This window comes from Ranitomeya imitator, chromosome 5 (genome assembly GCF_032444005.1).
Source record: "Ranitomeya imitator isolate aRanImi1 chromosome 5, aRanImi1.pri, whole genome shotgun sequence".
Classification (NCBI taxonomy): Eukaryota; Metazoa; Chordata; class Amphibia; order Anura; family Dendrobatidae; genus Ranitomeya; species Ranitomeya imitator.
In genome coordinates, this window is record NC_091286.1 from 83,188,826 (window position 1) to 83,210,483 (window position 21,658).

General features: G+C 43.2%; 1 protein-coding gene across 2 annotated transcripts in view; it reads right to left on the reverse strand.

Annotated features, from left to right (window-relative positions):
- Positions 1 to 21,658, reverse strand: part of LOC138681406 (protocadherin Fat 4-like) — a 286,716-nt gene that overhangs the window by 11,468 nt on the left and 253,590 nt on the right. For both annotated transcript variants that reach the window (XM_069768890.1, XM_069768889.1), the window contains 2 exons: positions 8,177 to 8,293; positions 4,126 to 4,273 (listed from right to left, as the gene is read on the reverse strand). In XM_069768890.1, the coding sequence (XP_069624991.1) occupies positions 4,126 to 4,273; positions 8,177 to 8,293 (265 nt within the window). The remainder of the gene's footprint in view (positions 1 to 4,125; positions 4,274 to 8,176; positions 8,294 to 21,658) is intronic.

Sequence of the window (21,658 nt, forward strand, 5' to 3'; positions counted from 1 at the left end):
AGTACTTCGTCTAGATCCTTCTTTTCTTCCGAAGGTAGTCTCTGATTTTCATCGTTCCCAAGAGATTGTTCTACCAACCTTTTGCCATAATCCTGCAAATTCGGAAGAAAGAAGATTCAACACTCTGGACGTCCGACGTATTGTGCTGCAATACTTAGATCAGACCCGTGCTTTCAGAATCGATCATAACCTCTTTGTCCATCCCTCTGGGCAAAATAAGGGTAAAAAAGTAGCTAAAAGTACCATTGCTACATGGATCAAAAAGGCTATAACGGAAGCCTACCTTGCTCAAAACAAAATACCTCCAGTAGGGATCAAGGCCCATTCAACAAGATCTACGTCAGTCTCCTGGGCAGAAAGAGCAGGTGCATCCCCAGAGCAGATCTGCAGGGCAGCAACGTGGTCTTCACTTCATACTTTCTCTAAACATTACAGATTAGATGTATTGTCCAATAAGGACTTAGTCTTCGGCCGTAAAGTTCTGCAGGCCGTTGTCCCTCCCTAGTGCCAAATTAGTTGGTATTCCTCCATATGCCGTCGTGGAAGGTGACTAGAGAAAATAGAATTATTCTTACCGTTAATTCGGTTTCTAGGAACCTTCCACGACGGCACTAATTTCCCACCCGATACATATTCCTGGACTAGTTCTGGGATTCAGAAGGTAAACCGGTGCTATGGTTTCAGTTGTAAGTCACTGGCAGGTGGGAGGTGGGAGGTCCTTTTAAACCTCTCTGTGTTTCCTGTTCCCCATTAGGGCAAAGAGACAACCTCCATATGCCGTCGTGGAAGGTTCCTAGAAACCGAATTAACGGTAAGAATAATTCTATTTTCCTCTGCACGGACTGTGAGCACAGCGGCCGGAAAGCAGAGCGGTGACGGCACTGCTCTACTTTCCGGCCGCTGTGCTCACAGCCAGTGCAGGAGGAGTGCAGAGAAGCAGAGCGCCGGGGACAGACAGCGGTAGGTAAGTATGTACTGTTTGGTTTTTTTACGTTTACGCTGGTAACCAGGGTAAACATCGGGTTACGAAGCACGGCCCTGCGCTTAGTTACCCGATGTTTACCCTGGTTACCAGTGAAGACATCGCTGGATAGGTGTCACACACGCCGATCCAGCGATGTCCACGGGAGATCCAGCGACGAAATAAAGTTCTGGACTTTCTTCAGCGACCAACGATCTCCCAGCAGGGGCCTGATCGTTGGTCGCTGTCACACATAACGATTTCCTTAACGATATCGTTGCTACGTCACACAAAGAAACGATATCGTTAACGATATCGTTATGTGTGAAGGTACCTTAAAGGGACACTGTCACCTGAATTTGGAGGGAACAATCTTCAGCCATGGAGGCGGGGTTTTTGTGTGTTTGATTCACCCTTTCCTTACCCGCTGGCTGCATGCTGGCTTCAATATTGGATTGAAGTTCATTCTCTGTCCTCCATAGTACACGCCTGCGCAAGGCAAGATTGCACCTTGCGCAGGCGTGTACTATGGAGGACAGAGAATGAACGCAAGTTGCAGTGAAAGCTGGGTACAATGACCTATCATGCGACTTTGCTGACAAAGGCGGACTTAGCCAAGGACTTCACACGTCTAGTCATGCGGTCCTTAGGGCACTAGCTGCAGAATATGATGAGGGGTTGAGGATGGCTGTCCTGCAGGAGCTGCTGCAGCAAGCCTGCACAGTAAAGATGGTGTTGCTCTAGAGATATAGGAAGGGCTGGGAGTAGGTCTATCATGTTGGCTTCCAGAGTGAGTCCGCATGCCAAAAGAGATGGATCCAGGGAGACCCCACTGCCTAAAGAGTCCCTATGGAGATATAGAGTCTGCATGAGACAAGGGCAAGGACCATCTGCCTGATCACCTGAACTGGACTGTGATAGGGTTTTGGGTCCTGCCATCCAGACCATCCTTTCTCTATATGGTGTGACAGAGAGGCCATTATGCTCTGTTTCCAAACCTAAAAGAGAAATGCAGTGCCCCAGAGACCTGGTCGTTGCAGTATGGCACTCTGCCGCTAAGGGGAGTAGCGGTACGTCTGATGGCACTAAGGAGTTCTCCTGACCAGGTATCACCAGAACACATTACACTTCACACTCCGGCCACTAGGGGGAGAAAAAGGCTTTATTTATTGGGCCACTCCTTACACTGGTAAAACTAGGGGCTGGGGAGGATGTTAGTGAGAAGCTGACTGGGTTGGATTCAGGCAACATCCCGTGGCAGGGGGTGTTGCAGGGAGAAGGCACAGGGGGGTCCCTGTCAGGCTTGGGAACCTGGCAGGAGCCTAGCGAACAGAACGTTACAGAACCGCGTCTGCACACCCTGTGGCGGTATCTTAAGAAAGAGACACGAAGGGAAGGATATTGTGGAACCGTGTAAACGAGATCAAGCACAAAGGAGAGCCAGTAAGAGTCGTGCCGAGAGAGAGAGAGGCAACATCTTACTGAGGCGCGTAGTCGGTGGCCGGAACACCGTAGGAGTAACTGACTTCAGGCCTTACTTCAAACTCCGCTGGACAGTTAGTCATAGGTTGGCTGTCTACCTTACTACATCTACGAAGACATAGGGGGCAACATTGGGAGAGGGGCATCTCTAGGGTCCCGGAAGACCTCCAAGCCTTCCCGTCATACGGGTGGCGTCCTAGCCATAACACACCTGGGGGACGTTAGAAACTAGTAACATCTGGAACCAAAGAACGAGAAAGAGAGCTGTAGAGAACGAACGAACGAGAACAGCAGTTGTGAGGACTATTCCGGATGCTCAGCAGGATAGGACTACAACACACAGGCGCTATTGGTAGGCAACGATTTCCATCTGCGAGGGAAACTCTGGATGTGCCCATCGGACCGGCCGGTCTCATAGCCCTGTTAAACGTACTCTGGATTGCGGATCCTGAAGCCTTCAGTAAAGAGGTAAAAAGACTGCAACCTTGTGTCTTCATTATTGACTGTACCTCACACCATCACTATTCACCGTACTGGGAAGCCCTGGGGACATACTTCACCTGTGGGAATGTATACCATCCAGCTGCCATTCCATCACCCCAGCGGACCCCACAGCAGCGTCGGTCACCCTGACCGAACACCACAGGTGGCGTCACAAACCACTGACAGACTGCTTTGCTACTTTCATTGGACGCCCCTTAGCAGGGTCGCGGACTGGGTCTAGCCACCGTGACAGCCTCGGAACTGAGCCAGAGAGGCCCTTTACCGAAACGCGTGGCCGTGTGTCTGGGGGCGCTCCAGAAATAAAGAAAAAGAAAAAAAAAACTAAAGGGAGAAAAAGATCTTCATCTCAGACCTGTGCCTGCCTCCTACGGACACTAAGCTAAAACTGGTTTAGTTAGTTGTCTGCAGTTGGGTGTAGTCTGCAGGGGAGAAACTGACTTTTTCTTTAAGGGGTCTCAATCAGTACTCAGCATGGAATGATTGTTCAAACCAAGTAAAGGTGCTCCATGATGTGGGCATACATTTTAGCGCACCTTGCCACCTGCTTGCTTTTCCTTTTTCTCCACCCCCATCTCTTCTTTGATTGACAGCTCTGGCTTCATAAAGGCAGAGAAGGGTGGAGATAGGTTGAAACCAAGCAGGTGGGGAGGTGCACTAAAATGTTCGGTTCCGCCATGATGCACCGAGCGACTGTACGTGGTTTGAACAATCATTTTGTGCTGACAAAGTTCTTTTAAGGGTAATTCATGGTGGCAGCAGCATACACCCATGGTTTCCTGTGTGCCCCAATGAAGTGACTTAGAAAAGACTTTTGTGGCCATTACAGGTCAATATTCAATGTAAACTCCTTCTTTGTAGCTGAAGGCCAAATGGGAAAGTAAAAAATAGTTACTGGAAATGTTGCTTTCAAGTCCAAAGACAGCACATAATAAAAGTTTTATTAAAAAAATAGTATTTTTTTTTAATTCTGGCAGTATTTTGTCTCTTTTCATTATGTATAGGTATCTGTCATGATATGGGGTTATATAGTGTCTATATAATTGTTAGCGCTTTATTCAAGGTTGTGAATTCAGTGCTTCTTAAAGATTCAATGAAAGAAAAATTTCAGGTAATATCTTTTCTTTCTTAGCATTGTTTTTTTTTAAACAGAAGAATAAAGTTTATAACAAAGACTGTACCATATCAGAATCTTCACTGCTTTCATAAGATTCCCAGGTTTCTACATATTCTGTTTGTTTCTCCTCTACTATCTTTAGCTCTTTTCCATCTTTTATTATTTCTTCTTCAGATACTGTTACAGTTTTATGTATACTTGGCTCTGGTTTACTAGATAGAGAAAACACAAAGGAGTAAAACGTTAATGAGGGAATTTTTTAACTCCATTTTGTATGTCGCTGTATTTATTCGTGCAAAAGTGATCTTAGTGTTGCATGATGTTTCATAAATTTGGCATGTCTTTAAAGACAAGATTTCCATCTACAGTTTTTACTCAATTTTTACAACTACTGCCTACTGGAGTGAGAAATCCGACTTCACTGCAAGAAGTTACAATTGACACATCTGACCAGGTGCGTATATAAAAATCATGGGGTCCCATAGCAAACATCCTAACTGCCCCCCGCACAAAAAAAAAAACAATATACCCGAGGGTGTCTCATCCTTGCTCTCTGTTTTGCATTCTACCAGCTGCAATGAAGCTCGGTGCCTGTGTTCCCACCCATAGCTGGGGCTCAGTGAGTCCACTTCATCAGTTGAGCCCCACACAACCATCTATACTGAATGATGGCCTACATACTGTATGATGACTCGCACTAGCCTTCGAAACAGTATAATGACCCTCCATTATACTGTTCAAAAAAGTACAGTTGGCCCATATGTAGCCCTCCAAACAGTATAATTCACTCCCATGTAGCCCTTCGAACAGTATAATTATTATAATTTAATTATATAGCACCATTAATTCCATGGTGCTGTACATGAAAAGGTGTTACGTGCAAAATACAGATATAACTTACAGTATACAAACTAACAATGATACCCTGTTTTTTACATCTTTTACTAGCACTTGCGGATTACTGCAACATTTTTTTCAAACTGAGTGTTTTTGGTTTTACTATTCTCTTTTGTGTCTTCAGGTTTCTTGGTGGTGTGTGAACATGATCCTACAGACTTGTTCACTGTGCAAGTAGCCCATGTGTTCATGTTTCCATAATTGTTCTCTTGTGTCTACAAGACTGGGGAGCTACCCACCATTCCTCTTGGGCTATCTGCACAAAAGCTGTTCTACTCTGTATGCACACATGGATTTTTCCTCTCTGAACCCTGTTCACACAGGTAATATACAGATGATCAGGTTTTTAAATACATCAGATAGGGATTGCATACATTAGTTAGGACTGCTCTGATAAGGGTATACCGTGAAGATTGGTAGAGCAGCTTAGTATACATTTTTTGCAAAAAACGTATCAACCAAATACCCTGTTTTTTACATCTTTTACTAGCACTTGCGGATTACTGCAACATTTTTTTCAAACTGAGTGTTTTTGGTTTTACTATTCTCTTTTGTGTCTTCAGGTTTCTTGGTGGTGTGTGAACATGATCCTACAGACTTGTTCACTGTGCAAGTAGCCCATGTGTTCATGTTTCCATAATTGTTCTCTTGTGTCTACAAGACTGGGGAGCTACCCACCACTCCTCTTGGGCTATCTGCACAAAAGCTGTTCTACTCTGTATGCACACATGGATTTTTCCTCTCTGAACCCTGTTCACACAGGTAATATACAGATGATCAGGTTTTTAAATACATCAGATAGGGATTGCATACATTAGTTAGGACTGCTCTGATAAGGGTATACCGTGAAGATTGGTAGAGCAGCTTAGTATACATTTTTTGCAAAAAACGTATCAACCAAATACCCTGTTTTTTACATCTTTTACTAGCACTTGCGGATTACTGCAACATTTTTTTCAAACTGAGTGTTTTTGGTTTTACTATTCTCTTTTGTGTCTTCAGGTTTCTTGGTGGTGTGTGAACATGATCCTACAGACTTGTTCACTGTGCAAGTAGCCTATGTGTTCATGTTTCCATAATTGTTCTCCTGTGTCTACAAGACTGGGGAGCTACCCACCACTCCTCTTGGGCTATCTGCACAAAAGCTGTTCTACTCTGTATGCACACATGGATTTTTCCTCTCTGAACCCTGTTCACACAGGTAATATACAGATGATCAGGTTTTTAAATACATCAGATAGGGATTGCATACATTAGTTAGGACTGCTCTGATAAGGGTATACCGTGAAGATTGGTAGAGCAGCTTAGTATACATTTTTTGCAAAAAACGTATCAACCAAATACCCTGTTTTTTACATCTTTTACTAGCACTTGCGGATTACTGCAACATTTTTTTCAAACTGAGTGTTTTTGGTTTTACTATTCTCTTTTGTGTCTTCAGGTTTCTTGGTGGTGTGTGAACATGATCCTACAGACTTGTTCACTGTGCAAGTAGCCCATGTGTTCATGTTTCCATAATTGTTCTCTTGTGTCTACAAGACTGGGGAGCTACCCACCACTCCTCTTGGGCTATCTGCACAAAAGCTGTTCTACTCTGTATGCACACATGGATTTTTCCTCTCTGAACCCTGTTCACACAGGTAATATACAGATGATCAGGTTTTTAAATACATCAGATAGGGATTGCATACATTAGTTAGGACTGCTCTGATAAGGGTATACCGTGAAGATTGGTAGAGCAGCTTAGTATACATTTTTTGCAAAAAACGTATCAACCAAATACCCTGTTTTTTACATCTTTTACTAGCACTTGCGGATTACTGCAACATTTTTTTCAAACTGAGTGTTTTTGGTTTTACTATTCTCTTTTGTGTCTTCAGGTTTCTTGGTGGTGTGTGAACATGATCCTACAGACTTGTTCACTGTGCAAGTAGCCCATGTGTTCATGTTTCCATAATTGTTCTCTTGTGTCTACAAGACTGGGGAGCTACCCACCACTCCTCTTGGGCTATCTGCACAAAAGCTGTTCTACTCTGTATGCACACATGGATTTTTCCTCTCTGAACCCTGTTCACACAGGTAATATACAGATGATCAGGTTTTTAAATACATCAGATAGGGATTGCATACATTAGTTAGGACTGCTCTGATAAGGGTATACCGTGAAGATTGGTAGAGCAGCTTAGTATACATTTTTTGCAAAAAACGTATCAACCAAATACCCTGTTTTTTACATCTTTTACTAGCACTTGCGGATTACTGCAACATTTTTTTCAAACTGAGTGTTTTTGGTTTTACTATTCTCTTTTGTGTCTTCACATTAAACTAACAATGATAGCCTGGAACTGAGGAAAGAGGACCCTGCCTTGTGGGCTTACATTCTACACATTAGCCCCATGTAGCCCTCCAAGTAATATAATGGCCCTCAAATTGTACTCATTGATTTAAAAAATATACTTACCTCTTCCCGTTCCCCCAGTGTCTGCAGCGTGTGGTCTGCACTGCTCGGCACTGCGGTCGCGATATAATGATGTCAATGCGCCCACTGCACTGAGATGTCAGACACACAGGGAAAATGATGAAGGAGGGAGCTGGTGGCTCCCTGTTCCACCACTGCTTTCAATTGTATCTGCATCCAGGATGCAGACACAGTTGTAGCGTGATGCCTATAGCGGCCATGTGGCTGGCGCTATTAGCGGTAAGCCACAGCAAACAATTTAAATAGGAGATCAAAATATATAACCTCTCTCAAATGGATACACGTAGGGAAACGCAAAAAATCCTGTCCTATGTATGCGAGAACGGTGCAGATTTATCAATGTAGCTTCGTGGTGTAGTTTTTTTTAAATACGTGCTTGAAGGGTTATTTGGCACCAATCGCTTCCACATTGGTAGGTAAGCGGTGCCGGTGATATCATATTTATAGATACCTCCCTGATCCGTGCACAATGGGCAGATAGCATACACCTGTACCACTTGAGGAGACGTAAAGGGTAATTTTGGCACCGCTCACTTCTGCATTCTAAGGACAGATAAATTAGTGATTGTAAGAGAAATTTACCATATAAACCTTTCTGCAGCTCAGCTGCTATCAGTTTAGGGATCTTTTTAGTTGCTTTATTTATTTAAAAAAAAAATCATCATTATATAGAATAGTCTCTGTACAAGCACAGGCCATTTTACCAGGGCCTCAGCCATAACACTGGTCTGGATAATACCTGTCGGTAGAAGTGCTTCCATAACTGGGATCCTCAACATAAGTCACTGTTTCACTGATCATCACGTCTACAATTTCCGTTACTGTCGTTCCCGCTTCCTTTTCTGTCAGTAGTGTGCTGTAAAACAAATGACAGAAATAAAGATATACTGGCGCTTGTGCACACACTTCACTATAACGGAAAGTCAAAAACAGAGTATTGTCTGAGTTGTCCATTTTGTGAAATCCATTTTTGTTAAATGGGTCCTCTGATATAAGGCTCATCTCAGAATGTCCTGTCATGATTCTAGTTTGATTGCACATTTTGTTTAGTTATGGGGGCTGCCATCTTGCCTCAGTTTTTGTGAATACACAAGCTTTACAGCAGCCATTTCGGCTAAAGACAGTAGTCCGGATCTGACTCATTAACTTCTGTAGGATAGTTCTATTAGCATGTTTGGAATTTGCTTAGAGGTCATCATTGTACAGGAAGGAGAAGGAGGTGAGCTGTGCCCACCAACTAATTACAAAAGGTGTGGTATTGTGTTTTTTACTATATCTAGAGCTATTTGTCATTATCCTGCCTTGTTGATAATGAGATATCTAAAAAAAGAAAGTGGACTCTACAGACCAGGAGTTCACAGACTAACATTAAAGGGTTTGTACTAATTCCTGTTCACTGGTGGTCTGATAGTTGGGATCCCCACAGATAGAATGTAACTATTCAGAGTCCTATCTGAAGAGAACAGAGTTCATGCTTGTGCACCTGTGCTTCTTTCATCCTCTAGAAGCCTGCAGGTGGAAGCTGAGCTCTGTACCCACCTATCTCTGGCATAGACAATGAATGGAGTGGAGCCCCATTCACAGGATCGGTGGGGGTCTCAATACTCAGACCCGAGCGAACAAGATTTTATCACCTATTCTACCCATAGATGATTACTTATTAACTTGGTATCACCCCTGTACTCTTAGAGAAAAGAATGAGAATTACAAGATTTTAGGATAGTTTTAAATATAGATGGTGATATGAAAAATAAAAAATTTAAAAAAATATGTGTAACACAAAAACTTTATTTATACAAAAAGTCATTTTCTAATGACTCATTCCCTTTGAGGATGAGCTGTGGCTAAATTGTGGGGTACCAGAGTAAGGGGCAGTCATTTGATTTTCAGCTATAGCTACAAAATGTTGATCCTGAACATAATGCCTTTATTGGGTGATTTAATCTATGCTTTCCTAATCAGACAGCAATTAAAGGAAATATGTAATCAGAAAATGACCTATTGTTTAAAACATGTTTTATGCTAAATGTATTTTTTTTGTATTTTAATTTTTTTGTTATATTTTATTAAAAAAATATTTTCAAACTGGCCACTGAGTCTTATATTAAACTCCTTCAATTATTCACAGGGACACTAGCAACAATAGCCTGACTCAAACCCAATTTGCTTCCATATAAGCATCATCTGAGCATGTTCTAATCTGGGCAATGGTCACTCTGCAGGGAGTAGGAGGGGAGCTGTAACATCACCTAATGTGCATAGTGCATCCCTGTGTTAGCTACTGCATTTAGAGGTGTTAACTTTGATTGTAATCCTGTCAGTAATGATAATGAGATTGCTGAAAAGCCATCTGTACAGATAATGAAGTATGAGTTTAGTATAAGGCCTAGAGGTCAATGTGAAAATTGCAATTCTAATTTTTTTTTTAAATAGATATGGAAATGGAAAATTGAAAATAAAAGTTATAATGAAACAGGTATGGATTTTAAATAACAAAACAAGCACATGGAGGTATATTCTTATTCTGTCACTTCTGTGGATTCAGCACAGGCAACTCTGGAGTTCTGCACAACCTTAAAAAACTATGACTGCGCCGTCTGGATGTGAGAGGACCTTTGAAGCCTGTGAGTAGCAACAGCAGTCTGGTGACTAGAAGACCGCAGCATCAGAGAAATACTGTATCAGATGACAAGCCATTCCAGTCACCTGACCGCTGCAGCCAATCACAAGCTTTAATGCAACTTGTGTTGGATCCACAGAGGTGACAGAAGGTAAGAATGCATCCTTTATGTTGTTTTGAAAGTTTTCATGCCTCAGAAAAAAATTCAACTTTGGACAATCCCTTTACAATACAAATGTAATTTTAGCAAAAGGTCATTTTCTGATGACACATTATTACCTTAAACAGTGATGTCATAGCAGAAATGTAATTTCACCTCCCCCTTCAGCTGTAGTGACAATCTTATTACTTATATTAAGAGAAGAGATTTCTACTTTTCAATCTATCTGTAAGTAAAAAGGCTTAGATTGCTTTCAAATTGTGCCCCGTGTCCCTGTCGGGGTATACGTCCGAAATTCCCTGCAAAACGGGTTCGGACCCATATGCCGATAGACTGTAATAGTGACGGCAGAGCTCACATTCGCCTTGCCGTGCACTTTGTTCAGGAGCATACGCCTATAGGAGGCAGACACTCAGATGCAGTCTACTATGTCTGAGTGTCCTCCTCCTGTAGGTGTACACTCCCAAAAATGATGCAAGTCAGAGCACATGTTCGCTCTGCTGTAATCATTTCAGTCTATGGCGCTGTGCTCGAACCTCATTTTGTGGGGGATTTTGAACTTATACCCCAATGGGAACATAGAACTCAATGTAAAAGCACACTTAGATGTCCATCCTGAAGGACTAAGATATTTGTCTGAGACAAAATGTAGTAAACCTCGGCTTACTCCTGTCATTTACTAAATAGCTCTTCAGTGGACCACAGGCTAAAATAGCTAAGAGACAGAGAATGTATAGGATTCTTAGACCTATGTCATTAGCACTATGTTAAATGGAAGAGGTGTGGACACTTGTGGGAAGGGCACCTCTTAAGGTACCTTCACACTGAACGATATCGCTAGCGATCCGTGACGTTGCAGCGTCCTGGCTAGTGATATCGTTCAGTTTGACAGGCAGCAGCAATCAGGATCCTGCTGTGCCATCGTTGGTCGGAGCAGAAAGTCCAGCACTTTATTTCGTCGCTGGACCTCCCGCAGACATCGCTGAATCGGCATGTGTGACGCTGATTCAGCGATGTCTTCACTGGTAACCAGGGTAAACATCGGGTTACTAAGCGCAGGGCCGTGCTTAGTAACCCGATGTTTACCCTGGTTACCAGCGTAAACGTAAAAAAAAAAACACTACATACTTACATTCCGCTGTCTGTCCTCCGGCGCTGTGCTTCTCTGCACTGTGAGCGCCGGCCAGCCGGAAAGCAGAGCACAGCGGTGACGTCACCGCTGTGCTTTCCGGCTGGCGCTCACAGTCAGTGCAGAGAAGCAGAGCGCCGGGGGACAGACAGCGGAAGGTAAGTATGTAGTGTTTTGGGGTTTTTTTACGTTTACGCTGGTAACCAGGGTAAACATCGGGTTACTAAGCGCGGCCCTGCGCTTAGTAACCCGATGTTTACCCTGGTTACCAGGTGACCGGCATCATTGGTCGCTGGAGAGCTGTCTGTGTGACAGCTCTCCAGCGACCACACAGCAACGCTGCAGCGATCGGGATCGTTGTCTAGATCGCTGCAGCGTCGCTAAATGTGACGGTACCTTAATTCCTTAGTTTACTGATTATCTGAATCTTCCTGTTTACTGTTTTCTTAAAGTCACAGCAGGTGGTTCATTTCTTGCAGGAATAATTTACAGTAAGTTACCACCTTCCCATGTGATGTGATGGCATTTTTGGCAACATTGTCTTTCATAAAATAAAGTTGCAGACTATCCTCCTACATAGATATTTAGATGCAGGGGGTCAGCCCTTGCTAGGCACTGATTGACACTGTGACTTTAGGAGACCATGCTCCCCTCTGAATTGTGTGCACTTGGACTAGTCCTTTCTCTCCTGCAGTTTGCTGTGTGTTGGTTTTGGAAAAGAAGCAGGAAGTGAGAGAAGCCTCATGTCTGAGGGAGACTGGCAGGACTATTTTCTGTGTCCTAACAATGAGAAACTGACAATTTAACAAACAGTTTAAAAGGAGAAGATCATGTCCTGCTATTGCAGGATTGGTTACCAGGACCGTGCCCACAAGGAAAGAGTTGCATCGCACAGCCAGGTGAGTTCTCCCTGATCACCTGAAACCTGAGAAAGAAAATAACACCATGTACCAGTGATCTCTCAACATTGAAAGTGTGAACAAGACTTGCCCAGATCTGGGAGAAGAGAGATGAATTAACCTGAAGGAGGAGCTCAACACAACAAACTCAGCCCAGCTATAAACAGGACCGAGCAGCATTTACCAGACTGCCTTCTAGTCTGCAGAACTGTGAGTGAATTACCGGTGTTTAGTGTGTTAGGGTGTAGTACAGACTTCTTTAGCTAGGAGACTTTAGCAGCATGGCACGATTATCAGAAGCTAGGTAGTAAGTTAGCAGAGAGTAGTTTGCGAAACTTGTTCATACTGTTTGTATTGATCTTTCCATTGCTATAGCTGGAGTGCAGCTTGTGGGACACGCTCCAGCTATCTCTCCTTGTAACCAATATTGCTGTTACCATTACAATAACTGTTAGTCTTATTTTCCAGCATATAATCCTCTGTTTTTCAATAAAGCCAATTTTTTTTTTTTCTCATCTACTGTATCGTATTTGAGTCCTGCCCAGCAGTGTCATTCAGGCACTGCTACACAGTAGCTGAAAAATGATCATTTATTGGTTTAAAAGTCAGTAAATGCTGTGACCAAACCCATCGTTTGTTGTCTGGTGTTCTTATCATGCTATGTAATGGTTTGTTGTGTCCCTGGTCTTGTAGTCTCTGCCCCTAATATTACTAGAAGGTAAAAGATCTGTCTAGATGCAGTTGCCCAACACTAATTCTGCCTTCATCTCTCTCTCCCGACTCCCCATGGGCTGAGCTTAGTATTCATGTGTTCCCAATGGGAAGAAGGCAGAAAGCTGATGCCAGACACTTCTTTCTTGATAAAAAAAGGTTTAGCTGTTTAAATTCAATTTCCCCGTTCTTCTCTCTCCTGATATCATTGGTCAAGAGACTCCCAAACACATAAACAATTGGGTGTTTCCACAGAAATTAGAAATGAGTTTTGCAGACTATTGTGCATTGGGCTCTCTAAAGCCCAGCTGGCTCATGAGCCGAACTCTGTAGTGCTTCGGCTTGTATCAATTACTGTGATACTTATTGCAGTGGTTCTACCTACATACCACTTATCCCCAGAGGAACTAGACAGTTACGACACTGAGAATTGAAGGATTTGTCCAGGACTATTCAACTTTTTTACTATGAGCCTAAGAACTAACAGGCAGGTAGTTGCTAATTATTTGCCTGTTGTGCCCAGTGCAGATCTTGGATGGCACAAAACGATATAGACCATTCCTGTCAGCAATTCTGCTCCTTCAGCTGACATCGTTGACTGAACAGCAGCTACTATTCCGCTCTACTCTATCGACGGGATTTAACTGCGGATGACATGCTGATTGATAGCTAGCTCCATACTGCCTAACTGTGAGGAGCCAGCTGTCAATCAGCATGACATAAATCTCTGCTGATACAGAGCAGTTACCAGGCCCAGGTTAGCAATCTGCCTCACAGGGCAGATTCCTGGTGGGCTACAGCTTTATAACACACAGTGGTCCGTTTGCACTGGTTTCATGACTTTCGGTTAAAGTGTGCATGCACGCTACGATCGGGGCTCCGCAGCATTTTCATAAGCATGCTACAATCAAGAGCCTTAATGTGCTTGCCTGGAATCTCTTCACAGACATGGATGCCTTTTTAGGCCTTTCCCCCCTTATTTCATGCATTACTGGTGCAGATTAGTGATGAGCGAGTGTACTCGTTGCTCGGAGATTTAGTTTTCCTTGCAGCAGCTGCATGATTTGTGGCTACCAGACAGCTTGATTACATGTGGGGATTCCCTAGCAACCAGGCAACCCCCACATGTACTCAGGCTGGCTACTAGCTGTAAATCATTCAGCTGCGTCAACAAAAACTAAATCACTGAGCAGTCACAAATATTCGGAGACCATCTGAGCGTCAACGGGAAAACCCAAGCAACGAGTACACTCGCTCATCACTAGTGCAGATGTGTTTTTTCTATAGTACAGAAAAGCTTTGATTCTGCAATTAAAAAAGGTATTTTTTCCATGCATTTTTTTAGGCTGCACCTAGAAGACAAGAGAGAATTACAAGTGGGAGCCGAGTGTCATGCTACTGTGCTCCAATCTTCTTTTCTTAACAATCTTTTCAAGGCTGCGGTTATCCTCGTTACTTGTGCACCTTTTTCTACCACACTTTTTCTTTCCACTCAACTTTCCATTAATATGTTTGGATATCTACCTATCTGGACCAGACCTCACTTTCTTACTGACCAAAATCCCACAATGTCTGTCTGCTATTTCATCCTTCTTTTCTGCTCGTTTTGTAAAACTGAACATGGACAAAACAGAATTCATCATCTTTCCCCCACCTCACTCTACCCCTCCACCCGACCTATCCATCAATGTCAAGGGCTGCTCACTTTCCTCGGTCCCGCACGCTAGGTGCCTCGGGGTGATCCTTGACTCCAACCTCTCTTTCAAGCCACATATCCAAGCCATTGCCTCCTCTTGCCGATTCCAACTCAAAAACATTTCCCGGATCTGTGCATTCCTTGACCATGAAACCACAAAAACACTAGTACATGCCCTTATCATCTCCCGCCTCGACTACTGCAACCTCCTACTCTCTGGCCTCCCCTCTAGCACTCTGGCACCAAGCCAATCCATCCTAAACTCTGCTGTCCGACTAATCCACCTGTCTCCCCATTATTCCCCAGCCTCTCCTCTCTGCCAGGCCCTTTACTGGCTTCCTTTTGCAAAGAGGCTACAGTTCAAAACACTAACAATGACATACAAAGCCATTCACAACCTAACTCCTCCATACATCTGTAACATGGTCTCCCGGTACCTACCTACACGCAACCTTTGATCGTCTCATGATCTCCTTCTCTACTTCTCTCTCATCTCTTCCACAACCGCATCCAAGACTTCTCCCGTGCTTCCCCTATACTCTGGAACTTTTTACCCCAACACATCAGGCTCTCACCTACCACGGAAACCTTCAAAAGGAACCTGAAGACCCACCTCTTCCGACAAGCCTACTGTCACGGAGTTTCCGCGACAGAGCAGTACCAGAAGACCACGGTGTCTGATGGCTCCTGCTTCATCGCTGAGGAGAAGCACTTCTCCTGTGTATTAAAGGTGTTTTGTTTTCTTTCAGCAGGACAGGGGTTAATAGGCCATGTGGAAATCCCTGCTTTCAGCTGTGCTTGGTTAGCCACTTCTCTCTTCTATAAAAGCTAGGCCTTCTGGTCAGACCTTTGTCTGAGATAGCACTTGCTTGATAGACCTGGAGTAGTGAGGAGCTGGTGTTCGAAGAGCTGGAGGAATTTATTGTGCGACAGTTGTATGGTTTGTACCCTTGGAAAATTCCTTATCCTTACCTGCCTTATTTACTTCCCCTGTCCTTCACACCCTGGTGAATACCTCTGTTATTTGAGAGAGCATATTTTGTGTGAGTGGAGTTTTCTTTTACCCTTGTCTTTGTTCCCCTATTTGTCGGGTTGGTGTACTGTGGTACATGGTAGCGCCTCTCTTCCTCGGGTGGGGAGGGGACATACGCAGGGCTGCAATTAGGAGACAGGGCAAGGGCGGAGGCCCCGGCATCCTCACCATCTGAGGTATCCCGGGGAACAGGGTGAGTTAGGGCGCCCCCTAGAGCTAGGGCCAGGAAAGGTGCCCCTGGTCCCAGTTTAATCGCCAGTCCAATCGTGACATCTACAACCTGCAGTGATCCCAGTCTATTGAACCGCCGCATGACCAGCTCTACCCTCTCCTAGTGTATCCTTACCCTTACCTTGCAGGGAGAAGATTCAGGGGGGTTCCTGTCAGACGTGGGAACCTGGCAGGTACCTAGCGAACAGAACAGAACGTTACGGAACCGCGCCTGCACTACCTTGCGGCGGTATCCTAAGCAAGAGACACGAAGCGAAGGATATTGTGGAACAGTGAGAAACGAGATCAAGCACAAGGAGAACCAGTAGGAGTCGTGCCCCGAGAACGGCAACATCCTACTGAGGCGCGTAGCCGGTGGCCGGAACACCGAGGAAGTAACTGACTCTATGCCTTACTTCAAACTCCGCAGGATAGTTAATTATAGGTTGGCTGTCTACTTTAAATTTCCTATGCAGACATAGGGGGCAACGCGTGGAGAGGGGCGTCTCTAGGGTCCCGGAAGAGCTCCGAGCCTTCCCGTCATACGGGTGCGTCCTAGCCATAACATACCTGGGGGACTAGAAACTAGTAATATCTGGAAAGAAAGAGAAAGAACTAGAAAGAACGAACGAATGAACGAACTAGAACAGAAGTTGTGAGGACTATACTGAATGCTCAGCAGGGTAGCACTACAACACACAGGCGCTATTGGTAGGCAACGATTTCCACCTGTAAAGGGAACTCTAGATGTGCCATCGGACCGGCCGGTCTCAGACAGCCCTGTTAACTGTGCTCTGGATTGCGGATCCTGAAGTCTTCAGTATAGAGGTAAAGAGACTGCAACCTTGTGTCCTCGTTATTGTCTGCACCTCACACCACAGCCATCTACATCACTGGAAAGCCCTGGGGACATACTTCACCTGTGGGAAGGTATACCAACTAGCTGCCATTCCATCACCCCGGCGGACCCCAAGCAGCGTGGGTCATCTTGACCGAAAACCACAGGTGGCGTCACGAAACCTTGACAGACTCCTATCACCTTTTATTGGACGCCCCTTAGCAGGGTCACGGACTGGGTCCAGCCACCCTGACAACCCCAGAACTGAGACAGAAAGGACCGGTACCGAGTAACCTGTGGCCCTGTGTCTGGGGGCGATCCATATACACTGCACAGTATCACGTCTCCTGTCCTGTATACTGGGTGTAATTCTCAGTATCTGTATTATTCTGTGTATACAGTATATACACAGTACAGTACCACTTCCCCTGTCCTGTATACTGGGTGTTATTCTCAGTATCTGTATTATTCTGTATATATACACTGCACAGTACCACTTCTCATGTCCTGTATACTGGGTGTAATCCTCAGTATTTGTATTATTCTGTATATATACACTGCACAGTACTACTTATTCTGTCCTGTATACTGGGTGTTATTCTCAGTATCTGTATTATTCTGTATATACACTGCACAGTACCACTTCTCCTGTCCTGTATACCGGGTGTAATCCTCAGTATTTGTATTATTCTGTATATATATACACTGCACAGTACTACTTATTCTGTCCTGTATACTGGGTGTAATCCTCAGTATCTGTATTATTCTGTATATATACACTGCACAGTACTACTTATTCTGTCCTGTATACTGGGTGTTATTCTCAGTATCTGTATTATTCTGTATATATACACTGCACAGTACCACTTCTCCTGTTCTGTATACTGGGTGTTATTCTCAGTATCTGTATTATTCTGTATATACACTGCACAGTACCACTTCTCCTGTCCTGTATACTGGGTGTAATCCTCAGTATTTGTATTATTCTGTATATATACACTGCACAGTACCACTTCTCCTGTCCTGTATACTGGGTGTAATCCTCAGTATCTGTATTATTCTGTATATATACACTGTACAGCACCACTTCTCCTGTCCTGTATACTGCGTGTAATCCTCAGTATTTGTATTATTCTGTATATATACACTGCACAGTACCACTTCTCCTGTCCTGTATACTGGGTGTAATCCTCAGTATCTGTATTATTCTGTATATATACACTGCACAGTACCACTTCTCCTGTCCTGTATACTGGGTGTTATTCTCAGTATCTGTATTATTCTGTATACATACACTGCACAGTACCACTTCTCCTGTCCTGTATACTGGGTGTAATCCTCAGTATTTGTATTATTCTGTATATATACACTGCACAGTACCACTTCTCCTGTCCTGTATACTGGGTGTAATCCTCAGTATCTGTATTATTCTGTATATATACACTGTACAGCACCACTTCTCCTGTCCTGTATACTGCGTGTAATCCTCAGTATTTGTATTATTCTGTATCTATACACTGCACAGTACCACTTCTCCTGTCCTGTATACTGGGTGTAATCCTCAGTATCTGTATTATTCTGTATATATACACTGCACAGTACCACTTCTCCTGTCCTGTATACTGGGTGTTATTCTCAGTATCTGTATTATTCTGTATACATACACTGCACAGTACCACTTCTCCTGTCCTGTATACCGGGTGTAATCCTCAGTATTTGTATTATTCTGTATATATACACTGCACAGTACTACTTATTCTGTCCTGTATACTGGGTGTAATCCTCAGTATCTGTATTATTCTGTATATATACACTGCACAGTACCACTTCTCCTGTCCTGTATACCGGGTGTAATCCTCAGTATTTGTATTATTCTGTATATACACTGCACAGTACCACTTCTCCTGTCCTGTCCTGTATACTGCGTGTAATCCTCAGTATCTGTATTCTGTATATATACACTGCACAGTACTACTTATTCTGTCCTGTATACTGGGTGTTATTCTCAGTATCTGTATTATTCTGTATATATACACTGCACAGTGTTACTTATTCTGTCCTGTATGCTAGGTGTTATTCTCAGTATCTGTATTATTCTGTATATATACACTGCACAGTACCACTTCTCCTGTCCTGTATACTGGGTGTAATCCTCAGTATCTGTATTATTCTGTATATATACACTGCACAGTACCACTTCTCCTGTCCTGTATACTGGGTGTAATCCTCAGTATCTGTATTATTCTGTATATATACTCTGCACAGTACCACTTCTCCTGTCCTGTACACTGGGTGTTATTCTCAGTATCTGTATTATTCTGTATATATACACTGCACAGTACCACTTCTCCTGTCCTGTATACTGGGTGTAATCCTCAGTATCTGTATTATTCTGTATATATACACTGCACAGTACCACTTCTCCTGTCCTGTATACTGCGTGTAATCCTCAGTATCTGTATTATTCTGTATATATACACTGCACAATACTACTTATTCTGTCCTGTATACTGGGTGTAATCCTCAGTATCTGTATTATTCTGTATATATACACTGCACAGTACCACTTCTCCTGTCCTGTATACTGGGTGTAATCCTCAGTATCTGTATTATTCTGTATATATACTCTGCACAATACTACTTATTCTGTCCTGTATACTGGGTGTAATCCTCAGTATCTGTATTATTCTGTATGCAGTTAGGTCCATATATATTTGGACAGAGACAACATTTTTTGAATTTTGGTTATAGACATTACCACAATGAATTTTAAACAAAACAATTCAGATGCAGTTGAAGTTCAGACTTTCAGCTTTCATTTGAGGGTATCCACATTAAAATTGGATGAAGGGTTTAGGAGTTTCAGCTCCTTAACATGTGGCCCCCTGTCTTTAAAGGGACCAAAAGTAATTGGACAATTGACTCCAAGGCTATTTCATGGAAAGGTGTGGGCAATCCCTTCGTTATGTCATTCTCAATTAAGCAGATAAAAGACCTGGAGTTGATTTGAGGTGTGGTGCTTGCATTTGGAAGGTTTTGCTGTGAAGTAAACATGTGGTCAAAGGCGCTCTCCATGCAGGTGAAACAAGCCATCCTTAAGCTGCGAAAACAGAAAAAACCCATCCAAGAAATTGCTACAATATTAGGAGTGGCAAAATCTACAGTATGGTACATCCTGAGAAAGAAATTAAGTACTGGTGAACTCATCAATGCAAAAAGACCTGGGCGCCCACGGAAGACAACAGTGATGGATGTTCGCAGAATAATCTCCATGGTGAAGAGAAACCCCTTCACAACAGCCAACCAAGTGAATAACACTCTCCAGGAGGTCGGCGTATCAATATCCAAATCTACCATAAAGAGAAGACTACATGAAAGTAAATACAGAGGGTTCACTGCACGGTGCAAGCCACTCATAAGCATCAAGAATAAAAAGGCTAGACTGGACTTTGCTAAAAAAATCTAAAAAAGCCAGCAAAGCACTGGAAGAACATTCTTTTGACAGATGAAACCAAGATCAACCTCTACCAGAATGATGGAAAGAGAAAAGTATGGCGAAGGCATGGTACAGCTCATGATCCAAAGCATACCACATCATCTGTAAAACACGGCGGAGGCAGTGTGATGGCGCGGGCATGTATGGCTGCCAGTGGCACTGGGTCACTAGTGTTTATTGAAGATGTGACACAGGACAGAAGCAGCCAAATGAATTCTGAGGTATTCAGAGACATACTGTGTGCTCAGATCCAGCCAACTGCAGCCAAACTGATTGGTCGTCGCTTCATACTACAGATGGACAATGACCCAAAACATAAAGCCAAAGCAACCCAGGAGTTTATTCAAGCAAAGAAGTGGAATATTCTTGAATGGCCAAGTCAGTCACCTGATCTCAACCCAATTGAGCATGCATTTCACTTGTTAATGACTATACTTCAGACAGAAAGGCCCACAAACAAACAGCAACTGAAAACCACTGCAGTGAAGGCCTGGCAGAGCATCAAAAAGGAGGAAACACAGCATCTGGTGATGTCCATGAGTTCAAGACTTCAGGCAGTCATTGCCAACAAAGGGTTTTCAACCTAGCACTAAAAATGAACATTTTATTTAAAATTATTGAATCTGTCCAATTACTTTTGGTCCCTTTAAAAACATGTTAAGGAGCTGAAACTCCTAAACCCTTCATCCAATTTTAATGTGGATATCCTCAAATGAAAGCTGAAAGTCTGAACTTCAACTGCACCTGAATTGTTTTGTTTAAAATTCATTGTGGTAATGTCTATAACCAAAATTAGAAAAATGTTGTCTCTGTCCAAATATATATGGACCTAACTGTATATACACTGCACAGTACCACTTCTCCTGTCCTGTACACTGGGTGTTATTCTCAGTATCTGTATTATTCTGTATATATACACTGTACAGTACCACTTCTCCTGTCCTGTATAATGGGTGTTATTCTCAGTATTTGTATTATTCTGTATATATACACTGTACAGCACCACTTCTCCTGTCCTGTATATTGGGTGTAATCCTCAGTATCTGTATTATTCTGTATATATACACTGCACAGTACCACTTCTCCTGTCCTGTATACTGGGTGTAATCCTCAGTATCTGTATTATTCTGTATATATACACTGTACAGTACCACTTCTCCTGTCCTGTATACTGGGTGTAATCCTCAGTATCTGTATTATTCTGTATATATACACTGTACAGTACCACTTCTCCTGTCCTGTATACTGGGTGTAATCCTCAGTATTTGTATTATTCTGTATATATACACTGCACAGTACCACTTTTCTTGTCCTGTATACTGGGTGTAATTCTCAGTATCTGTATTATTCTGTATATATACACTGCACAGTACCACTTTTCCTGTCCTGTATACTGGGTGTAATTCTCAGTATCTGTATTATTCTGTAT